At 41.6% G+C, this 11885-nt stretch overlaps 1 protein-coding gene across 1 annotated transcript in view; it reads right to left on the bottom strand.

The window, feature by feature from the left end:
• Positions 1–255: 255 nt before the first annotated feature.
• LOC121628328 (NACHT, LRR and PYD domains-containing protein 3-like) overlaps positions 256–11885 on the bottom strand; it is a 329827-nt gene continuing 318197 nt past the window's right edge. The window contains exons 12-14 of the mRNA XM_041967351.1: positions 9588–9761; positions 953–1002; positions 256–821 (exon numbers count right to left, since the gene is read on the bottom strand). Coding sequence (XP_041823285.1) covers positions 256–821; positions 953–1002; positions 9588–9761 — 790 coding nt within the window. The remainder of the gene's footprint in view (positions 822–952; positions 1003–9587; positions 9762–11885) is intronic.

The raw sequence follows: 11885 nt of genomic DNA, 5'->3' as shown, positions 1-11885 counted from the left end.
AACACAACATCCTGATATTCAGTGTGAAGCTTTGACTGGAAACAACATGTGGATCCTGGAAGAAGCACAGCTTCCATCTTTAAAGGACTGGAAGAGGAAGAAGTTTCCAAGGAATCATTTAGAAGAGTTTCACACACAAACTGATTGAATCCATGAATCTGAAAAGATGTTTCTGAGTGAAAGAGACAGACATGTACAGACTGAACTATCTGTTCACCAGTCAGAGTTTCTCTGCTACCATCACACTCTTTACACTCAACACACACACACCCAGAAACCAAACCTGGAACCAGACCAGAACCAGAACCCAAATCCAGCATAGAGAGGATGAGTGAATGTGGTGATGAAGGTGTGGAGGTGGATCAGTGAGTCAGAGGAGACTCTGTAGAAGGACAGAGAGCCAGCAGGACAGTCCACATACACTGCTACTCTGTTAGAGACAGAGGAGGAGGAGGAGGAGGAGGAGGAGGAGGAGGTGATGCGTGTTTCTCTGTTATTGTGCCAGACAGAGTAACCTTTATCATCAGAGCATCTCAGACTCCAGGACTGATCATTGAATCCAAACCAACAGTCTCTGCTGTTTCCTCTCCTTCTGATTTCTCTGTAACTCACTGATATAAAAACTCTTCCTCTCCACTCGACCTCCCAGTAGCAGCGACCAGTCAGAACATTTTCACACAGCAGCTGAGGACACAAGTTAAATCTGTCTGGATGACCAGGATATGACTGACGCTCCTCCACATGTGTCACCTTCCTGTTGTTGTCAGACAGTTTGAGTCTTCTGTTCACTGTGTCCATGTGGATGGTGAGTGGACAGGAATCTGATGGAGAGAACAAACACAATCCAGCTGCAGTTATTGATCTATTGACACTTTGATGCTGACTGATGAATGAGTGATGGGACAGTGTGAAGATGGTTGAATGTGATGAATCCAATGAAAAACACACTTACACTTCCTCAGACCTCCTGGTCTCAACCATGGTTCTCCAGCAGGCTCCACCCTGAAAGGAGGAGGGGTCAGAGCATGCTAACATGGACATTACATGGCTCTCATACACACTTTGTTCTACACTGAGAAAGGAACAGTCCAACATCTGGACACGTCCACCTGATTGGAGCATCTCCAGACTAGAAGGAGCAGAATCAGGAAGCTGATTGGTCCACACCCACACCAAGAAAACTGCTTTGTGGAAGTCCCAGTTTCTTCTTTCAACCATCTTCTCCTTTTCATCTCTTCACAGATGAAGAACTCTGCAGAAACTCCTGATCTAACCAAGAGCTGCATCTTCTCTCTGCCCTGAAGTCTTATTGATCAGCTTCTGACAATAATCTCCTCTGCAGAGCAGATTGGCTCAGATTCTTTGTTGTGACTCAGCTGGGAAATGTTAAAGTGGTTCTTTTCCTGCACATGAAGCTAAATGACTGTCAGAGACTCTGTTTGAGGCCATGATGTGTGTGTTTGGAGCTGTGACGGCTTGTTTCCTACTGACCACTAACAGCTGCTTCATCATCACACTGAGGATTTGTTCCCTCACATTATTCCTGCAGATCCTGCTGCTGTGTGGACACAAACACATTTCTTTCTAAAGCAGGAACAAATCAGAGGGATCAGCAGCATCAACTCACCACACTTCTTCCACATCTGATCCAGTCTGCTGATTCATTTCCAGTTTGAAGTGCAGCCACATCACCAGCTTCTACTGACTCCAACATCTACACTGTTATTGAAGCTGATTGATCATCTGATGGATGATTGAATTAGTAATTAGTGAATCAGCAGCATGGGATCATCAAAGCTCTAAAGTCCTGAGTGAAGAGGAGAGGTTAGACTGCCTCTGGTGGTCAGACATGGAGCTGCAGCTGCTGAAATACAGGATGTGACAGGATTCAGGAAAGTCTGTCTCATCTTTCCTCAACATCAGCTGTGAACATACTGAGTCCTTTCACGTTAACCAGGAAACCTGATGTAACATCATCATCTTCATCACAACACACACACACACACTGCCATCTCCATCACCTCCTCCAGCACCCGATCCAGCCGTTATCACATGACTGAAGCAGCATTATCAGTGGTTATCAGTCCATTCCTACGGGACAGTAGGGCTCTACTCCACCTCCTAGTGGCTCCAGTAGGTCCTTATCATCTATTTACACCACTGATCAGCAGCACTGATACAGGAAGACTTCTGATCCAGTCCCACAGGAATCCAGTCCTCCGGCAGGTCTGAAATCTTTAGCATGACGCTGCATTTTCTGGTAAAACAACCTACATTTAAGTCATGTGACTGCTGAGTGAATATTGAGTGTAAAGTGACAAAGTCTGGACAGAAATCCAGAGACTCTCTCAGTCCTTTTCATTCATGTCCTCATTATGAGTCCAGATCATCAAACACTAAGCCAGACTTCAGGAGCATGAGGAAGTAAAGAACTTGTGTTTTCCTGTCTAACTCCTCTTTTCAGATCAGATCAGGGGGAGGGGCTCCACTGACTGTCTCCATCATTGTGATCAGCTGTGTGCAGCTAATTGAAGGAAAGTGATAAAAACTGCAACGACACTCATGTGTGACGTTGCACGGAGCAGCGGCACCAACAGAAGACGACATGAATGAAAGAATCTAGAGGGAAGGAGTCTTCAGGGACCAGAATACTTCCTGCTCTATATGTGTCTCATCTAAATTCATGTTGTGGGTCTGTTGCTGTGGTTCAGCATCAGGAGCCTCCAGTAAGTGGGAGAATCACTGAGCATCATCATTCATGGGAAGCTTTTCATCCATCATGTGTTTAAATGTGTCTATACAGAGGTAGGAATACAGGTCTGATCAACGCGTGCACATTTCCACATGGACTGATTTCTAAAGAGAACTTTACAAGAACATGACTGTTCACACGCTTTTATAAATATCTGTGCTAAGCTAAGCTAAGCTAACATTTCCTGGAGCATCTCTGTGTCTGATCCAGGGTCAGAGGACAGAAAAGATGTTTCTATGACAGAATGTCCCTTTAACCTGCAGAGATGTTTCCAGACTGAAGAAACTCTGAGCAACAGACAGTTATCACTGTTGTTCCTGCAGATGTTCTCCTTGGAGACTCTCCTACTCACATATCTGCTGTGAGCAAAGGAAAAAGGCTCCTACATGTGTGATGGTTCATATAACACTCATATCCAGCATGAAGCAGGACTGAGTGAAGGACAGAGAAAATGTCTGCAGATCTTCCTCCTCTATCAGACATTGTGTGGCTGCAGCAGCCTCTCCATACCTGAGTCTGTGTGGATCCTTCAGTGCAGCCATCAGCAGCTTCACTCCTGAGTCTCCTGGATGGTTGTATCTCAGGTCCAGCTCTCTCAGATGGGAGGGGTTGGAGGTCAGAGCTGAGGCCAGAGAAGCACAGCCTTCCTCTGTGATCAGACATCCTGACAGGCTGCAGAAAACAACACGTATGACAGAAACTCTGAGAGAACTGCTGTGAAACTAAAGCTGAACGTCATCAGATGTTCAGAGAAACTGGACCTGTCTCACATTATTGTCTTTGTGTCTTCATTGTTTTTATGCTTTATTCAAACCTGACAAACAATAAACAGACAGTGAAAGTAAATCCAGTCCAGTTTGTACAAGATGCACATGAAGAAAGAAACGGAACGAAGAGGAAAAATAAAGTAGAAATAAAATAAAGTATAGAAAGTAAACAAATAGAAATAGAAATGAAAGAAAAACTGGCGTGACAGACTTCATAATATTCTATATATAATAATAGTATTTGTGAGAGTTTATTGGCTGAAAAGCTGTGAATGAATATTAATTATTGATCTGCATTTCTGATTAGAAACCAGTTTTAGAGACTTAAAGTAAAAATCAGCTTCAATCAGAAACAGCTTAAATGCTGCTGTTGGATTGTGAAATGTACTTTTATGGATGTGGAATTTTCCTCCTAAAATATAAAGATGGACAAAAGTGCCTCATTTTTTTCTTTGGTTCAAACTAAGTAAGGATGTTCTTCCTTCTATGTTCATTTCATGAGTTGTTCTGCACAGAACATCGTTCTCACCTTCTTTCCAACATGTTTACTGTCTGGAAGCAGAAAACAAGCTGCTTTTAATAAAGCTTTATTGTTTACAACATGTCTACAAACATGTGGGAAAAGCCACTATATCCATGTTATCCGTGTTCTATGTGTTAAGGCGGCTCTTGAACTCAGAGGAATAACATGAAGGAGAACAGAAAGGGGATTAAGAACAAACAGCAGGTGGGTCTCAGCCTAGTAACATGAACAAGTCCATCCAGGAAAGAAGTCTTTGTCTTCTTTTCATTTTCTACAAAGACATTCTGAGAAGATTTTCACTTCATTCTTCAACCATTAAAGTGGGTTTAGTTCTGGCAGATTTACATCTATGAATAAAATGTTTGGCCAGCAGATCAAGTTATTCCCAAGAAATTCCAAGTTCTTCTCCTTTAATGTTCCAGCAGTGACTCAGCACATATTCAGAGGGGCGCTGGGATATTTTCTGAGTGAAGCCACTTTGAAAGACGTCCGAGATTCATACGCTTGTTTGCAGTAGAAAAATAAGTTCTGTTGTTTCCATTTCTGTCTCACAGAATCCACATGAGTTGTTCTCCAAGTTAAATTTCTCATGGAGGAAGTTGTGTGATGGGAATTTTCCATTTAGGATTTTAAAGACACTTCTTTAGTTGTAGGTAGAAGTGGATGAGACAAATATCTTTTCCTTCTTTTCCTGATGTTTCTGTATCATCGTCCTTAAGAATGTCCTTTCTTTTTAAGTGGAAAGGGTCATAGTGGCTGTTAAGCCGTTTCCAATGAATCTGTTATTGAAGTCAAACTGTTCAAGTGTCGCCGCTGATCCAGAGCGGCTTCAGTTCTACTGGAATATCAGAACGCTCCCTGGTTTGTTGGATCATTCTTCTCACAGTAATGGGAACTGCTTTTAACTTTATTATACTCTTGAATTGTGCAGTGTCAAGATGACAGTCCATTTCTCTAAGTGGGTGAAAGACAGCAGGTAAATTATGTCAAGTATCTTTGTGCGGATGCTTGTAAATATTCAGGTTGGCTACGGGCAGCTAGTTTTTGTACAACGACAGCTTTCTGTTGTCTTGCAACTGTGTACTGGGGCCTGTTTACAGAAAGCGGGTTTAGTCAAAACTCTGAGTTATTTTACACAGAAAATTAAAAATATGTCTACATATATATATGTATGTATATATATATATATATATACATACATATATATATATATATATATATATAAGGGATGGGCATTTAATTAAATTGTCTTAATTGATCATTGTGAGAATTAACGATCGATTAATGATTAATCATTAAAGTTTTGATTAAAATTCAGTATTTATGGGGTATATGAAAATGCAGTGAAAGTTGAAAAAAACAGTGTGTTTCCTCATTGAGATCTTTATTACAAGATGAACAACTCTCATGGCAGTTAAACGGAATTCATATAATAGTTACACTTGAAAATATTCGCCCTTAAGCAGCAGAGCCCACAGCCAGTAGCCGGTTCTCATAAACCCAAATGATCCTCTTTTTAGCCAAAATAATTGTTGAGAGAGTTGAGAAAGAGGGTGAGCGAGAGCTCAGCATACCTAACAATGTAATAGGCTCATCAACAAAGCTTAAAAGAAAAATAACCAGTAACTCACATATAACTTCAGCACCAGTTTACTGATTTTTGTTGAGAAAGATGAGCATGTTAACATGCTCTGGGGTCAGACGTGAACGCAACCTGGTAACCGTCAGTCCAGACGGAGGAGCAGACAGAGGAGCAGATGGAGGAGCAGATGAAAAAGAAGACAGAGCAGCAGGTGGAGGAGCAGGCGGAGGAGCAGATGGAGGAGCAGACGGAGGAGCAGTGTGGTTGTAGGTTTAGCTGAATTGAAAGAAGCATGATTTAATAAACGTTCATCTTTTCTGTCGTTCACTCCGTCTCTTCACACATTCTGACTCTAATTTTCTTCCGGCTTCTCCGTTGCCTGAATCTTCTTCTACCTTCACAGACTCAGGCAGCAGCAGCAGCTTGCTAGCCTGGAAGCTAACAGACCAGCTAGCTAACGGCTAAGTACGATAATGCTGGAAGTTTCATTGTGTCGGTGTTCAGTATGTTTAGCATACCTTGTCTAAACAGCATAGCACCGTCTGTGGGTTTAAACTACTTTATCAACACGACATAGATATGAACGCTGTTATGATAGGTGGAATACACGGAAAGAACACAGTTTACAAAGAGGTATGCTGTTCTGATAGACAGGTTACAATGATACCTGATGTTTAATTTAGCTACAGTCATTTCCAAGTTTAACATTAAACGTCCAATCTCACGGTATTTTGGGAGAAGGTGCTGGATGCTAATAAGTCCATGCTACAACACGGGTTTAAACCACATTACAACTTCACTTGTAAAAAGATTAGCAGGAAAAAACTGCATTGTAAGTACAGTTTTATACACTTTATCTTGGTTTTAAAGTTAATTTTCCCTTTAGATTTAGTCATACAAGAGATGCTTTTGAGCAGTGTGAAATTAATATGAAATATAAAACATAAACTAACTGCTAGTGGCTTCACAGTCGACTGTATGTCGAGTCGCCAACGCGATCTCTGCTCAGTCAGTGGAGCTGAACTGATGGGTCATTTGCAGTTTTATGTCAAACTGTCAGAATACCTGCCTTAATGTTTTCATGGCTTTCCAGGATGGTTTTCAAACAGCTGAGAGTGATGTTAACAGAAGTTAGCATCGTCTGTGAGCAGCGTTAGTCAGTGTGAAAGCTGACTGCTGTCAGTGACGTGTGCTTCCATGTCAATTTGCAGACAATGAAGAGAAAGTCTGCCGTACCACACATTTCATCATATTTTCTAAGAAAGTAAGCTGAGAACAGAGTCAGTGGACAGCAGAGGGACTGCAGTTACAGCTTCCCAACAGCAGTGAGGAGGAGGATGACCATGCAGCTGAGGGAGGGGCAGCAAGACAGCATGACCGAGACTCAGACTCAGAACATGGCCTCATCTCTACAAGGACCAAACATGAACAGGAAACAGATTATTTGCATTGCAGTGAGCTTTAGGGAGCAAGATCAGCCACAGAGAGCACTGAGCTAGAGCTAGACCAGCCACTCCACCTGCACCTGGACCAACAGGTGAATTTATCTGTCCACAATATGAGGAATGGATGGCTACAGGTTAAATCATCTTAATAAATCTGTGGTTAAAACATGTTTAGACTGAGTGAAGACGTTTCATGTTAATATATAAAACCTTTATGATTCACCTTGATTAATAGTTGAAGAAAATTTGAAAGGCCATTTTTACAATGTAATTACAAGGAAGGAAACTTAGTTTGTCACTATTTCTATTAATACTGTTCTTTTTTTATTTTAAAATCCAGTTCAATTATTTTTATTGTATTCTAGATCTTTCTCAGTCAAGCGCAGAGGGACCAAAACAGCCACAATTTGTCATGGGGTGGTTGGTTGGACTGGTAATTTGTTTGGAACAGAGTCTATTCAGATTAATTGCTTTCAGCTGCAGGTGTAGGGGCCTGTTTGGATCCTCTCTCTACCACACCTGTCTTTTATCTGCTAAACAAGTGGCTGGGTATATCAAGCTGCAGCAGTTCATTGTCAGATCGTCTGCTCTACTCAGCCTGAGACTGCTCCAGGAAAGCTTCTGCCTGCCCTTTGTCTACCTTGCCTGCCTGATCTTCAGCAGTTTCCCCAGATTCCACCTGCCTTTCTGCTGCCCTTCCTACCACCATACCCAGTACGGAGACTATTGGATTTTTACCTGCCAGCGCTCCTGAGCCCTGGATCCTGCAAAAACTAAGTAGGACTGGTTCGTTATTTCCAGATTCCAACTCTAGTGATTTGTGTGCTACTTTCATAAATTCGGACTCTCCTTCCAGGCAGAATTTACCGCGCAGTGAAGACCTCCACTCTTTTGTTCCATCGTACCTGCCAGCAGGGTTAAAATACTGCCTACTGCTATGCTGTCGGCATTTCGTCCTTCCTCAGGGGGTTCTGTGTTTACTTCTGTAGATGGTTCAGTAACTGGAAGAAGGCCATGTACAAAGATGGAGTTTCAAGCCATCCTAGATCTGACCCACATCTTAATACTATGTTAGCCTGGACAGAATATGAGAAGACAACTGCAAGCAACAGATCTCTTTCAGACCATAAATGCAGAATATGAAGGAAAACAGGAAATATATAAAACTATTGGTGAAACCGTCCTTCTTACAGCAACACTAAATGATGCACAGCGAGAACACAATCAAACAGAAGGTGAGAACAAAGGTAATTTCCTGTCCATTATGGAACTTTTAGCCAAACACGATAATCATGTGAAAAGGAAAATGACAAGCTCACGAAATGCGACATACCTTGGTCATGGAACTCAGAATGAAATAATCGACTGCTTGGCAGAAATGATCCGCATCTCAATAAGAAGTGAGGTTTCCCAAACTGATGCTTTCAGTATTTTAGTTGAAACATAAGAAAGAAGGAACAGATGTCCTCTGTAATTACGTAATATTACAAAGGAAAGGTATGTGAACGTTCCCTAACATTTGAAGCTGCTGAGCGTCTTGATGCAGCAGCACTTGCACAAAAAATAAAAAAGAACTGCAAAAGTATGGCCTGGATTACAAAACCCACCTGGTAGGGCAAGCTTATGATGGTGCCTCAGTAATGAGTGGTAAAAACACTGGTGTGCAGGCAGCATTAAAGCAGAGGCTCCATTAGCTTCTACTTTCACTGCAATGCACATTGCTTGAACTTAGTGTTAGTTGACACTGTAAAAAACATCCCTGAAGCCGACCATTTCTTTCCTCTTCTGCAGAAACTGTATGTGTTTGTCTCAGGGTCATATGTGCACCAAAGGTGGCTGGAGGAACAGAGGGAGATGTTTCCAGGGATAGTCCCAAGAGAGCTGCAAAGACTGATAGACACATGGTGGCACGTAGGTAGAAGTCTAGCAAAACAGTAATGGACAGATTATCTACCATCACACAACTACTGAAAGAAATATCAGAAGATAGAAATGGTGCCAGAGATGTAGAGTCAAGAGGTTTGTTAGATTTGAAATTTGTTAGCCTTCTTGTTTCATTCACCACAACATTTGGTGAAGTAAAATTTCTTTCAGATGTTCTGCCATCCCATCAACTGAATCTGGACACAGCTGTTAGTCTTGTTGATGTCTTTTTTCTCAAATGTTTATGTTTGTTAATTTTTAGGTGAATGTGTTCGTGCATAATGTCTTTTTAATGAAAAACTGTCGGGGCATTCAGTGCTCAGCCCCAGGCTGATTTCTGCCTGATTTAAACACAAGGAGGACCAGTTTGGTGTTTCAGCCTAAACACATGACAGCTTTAACTGTCATGTGACTGTTGCATGTTCTACTAGTTTAGCAGCAACCTGTGCACACATGGACTATGAAGAAAAAAGTTGTGGTGTAAGAGACCTAAACCAGAGACACACAAACATCTGATATTCATACACACAGCTTCCACAGGTTTGTTACTCATGAATAAAAACTCTTTTAAACTTTTAGTTTGATGAATCCTGACCTGAGAGTTTCCAGTTTGCAGTCTGGACTCTTCAGTCCACCACACAGCTTCTTCAGTCCTGAGTCCTGCAGGTCGTTGTTACTCAGGTCCAGTTCTGTCAGACTGGAGGACTGGGAGCTGAGGACTGAGGACAGAGGTCCACAGCTTGTCTCTGAGAGACCACATGCACTCAGCCTGGAGAGAAAGTTACAGAGAAAAATACAAATAATACATGTGACAAAATAATCAGCTCTCATAGTGGAATCAGACTGAAAATCAGTGACAATCTGAACATTTGATTTATACAACAAAGTACATCATGTACCACAAGAACTAATCTATCAGGGTGATGGTGAGGCTGACTTCAGATCAGATCAGTGAGGAAGAGTTTAGCATTTATCAGCACATCATGAGCTTTGTGATGTTGGAACTATGTCACACCATCAATGAGCCTGTTTACATGCACACCAACAATCTGATCATGATCTGATTCCTGGAGTTAACAAGATTAATCAAGTCATCATGTAGACAAATAATCTGATCTCCTTTATCAGATAATCTGGTTATAAGAAATCACATTAACACACCTCCATTCATTCCTAATACTCTGATAACTTAGTACATGTAGACACACACATCTGATTTATTTATTTATTTTTTTTTATATCTCTGCATGTGCAACAAACTGTGTTCCATTAAAAGATGGAAGTGATGCAGTCACAAATAGTTCTATGTCACATTCTGTCCTATAAAACAGCAGCAGTATATTTCTCCACATCCTGCTATGTATGTATATATATTTTGGAACAGAGTCTATTCAGATTAATTGCTTTCAGCTGCAGGTGTAGGGGCCTGTTTGGATCCTCTCTCTACCACATCTGTCTTGTATCTGCTAAACAAGTGGCTGGGTATATCAAGCTGCAGCAGTTCATTGTCAGATCGTCTGCTCTACTCAGCCTGAGACTGCTCCAGGAAAACTTCTGCCTGCCCTTTGTCTACCTTGCCTGCCTGATCTTCGGCAGTATCCCCCAGATTCCACCTGCCTTTCTGCTGCCCTTCCTACCACCATACCCAGTACGGAGACTATTGGATTTTTACCTGCCAGCGCTCCTGAGCCCTGATCCTGCAAAAACTAAGTAGGACTGGTTCGTTATTTTCAGATTCCAACTCTAGTGATTTGTGTGCTACTTTCATAAATTCGGACTCTCCTTCCAGGCAGAATTTACCGCGCAGTGAAGACCTCCACTCTTTTGTTCCATCGTACCTGCCAGCGGGGTTAAAATACACTTTCTTTTTTTGTATTTAGGTAGTTCTTTGTCTGCTCCTTGGGTCCATCATCTTTCCTGCATTATGACACAACTGAAGGTTTTCTCCAGGACTCTTCAGTGGTATCCTTACACAACTGGCTGAATATTTGCCTACTGCTATGCTGTCGGCATTTCGTCCTTCTTCAGGGTTCTGTGTTTACTTCTGTAGATGGTTCAGTAACTGGAAGAAGGCCATGTACAAAGATGGAGTTTCAAGCCATCCTAGATCTGACCCACATCTTAATACTATGTTAGCCTGGACAGAATATGAGAAGACAACTACAAGCAACAGTTCTCTTTCAGAGAGCATAAATGCAGAATATGAAGGAAAACAGGGAATATATAAAACTATTGGTGAAACCCTCTTTCTTACAGCAACACTAAATGATGCACAGCGAGAACACAATCAAACAGAAGGTGTGAACAAAGGTAATTTCCTGTCCATTATGGAACTTTTAACCAAACACGATAATACACAGCTGTTACTCTTGTTGATTTACTTGTTGACACATTGAGCAGTGTTAGAGAGGGACCTCCCTTTGAAGAGATTTGGGAGAAAACGGTGACCCTTGCAGAGCAATGAAACATATGTGCTGCACCTCAAGGCTGCCAGGTCACGCCAGCTGTAGTCTTAAAGGCTTTTACATTTCTACTCCGACTGTACAAAAACAGGGCAACACAGATAAAGAGTCATTTCATAAAGGTTCATTCATTCCAGTCATTGATGTGTTTCTCTCTGAGATAAAGAGATTTTCTCATGAGAACTGTGTTATAATGGAAGACAAACAAGCCTTGAATCCATGCAGTCTCACATTTTGTGACAAAAATACCGTCTGTGTTTGTCTCACTATAAAACTGCAACTCTGAGGATCTAGAACATGAGTTACCTCAGCTTAAACCAATTCTGGAGAGGAAGAAAAGCAGTGGCTTGGAAATACCAAAGAGTTTGGTGGAGCTTACAGTTTTCCGTGAGCCATATAATGAGGTGTTTGACAGTGTTTAAACTTTGCAA

Source organism: Melanotaenia boesemani, chromosome 2, assembly GCF_017639745.1.
Source record: "Melanotaenia boesemani isolate fMelBoe1 chromosome 2, fMelBoe1.pri, whole genome shotgun sequence".
Classification (NCBI taxonomy): domain Eukaryota; kingdom Metazoa; phylum Chordata; class Actinopteri; order Atheriniformes; family Melanotaeniidae; genus Melanotaenia; species Melanotaenia boesemani.
This window is presented reverse-complemented; position numbering and strand designations above follow the sequence as displayed.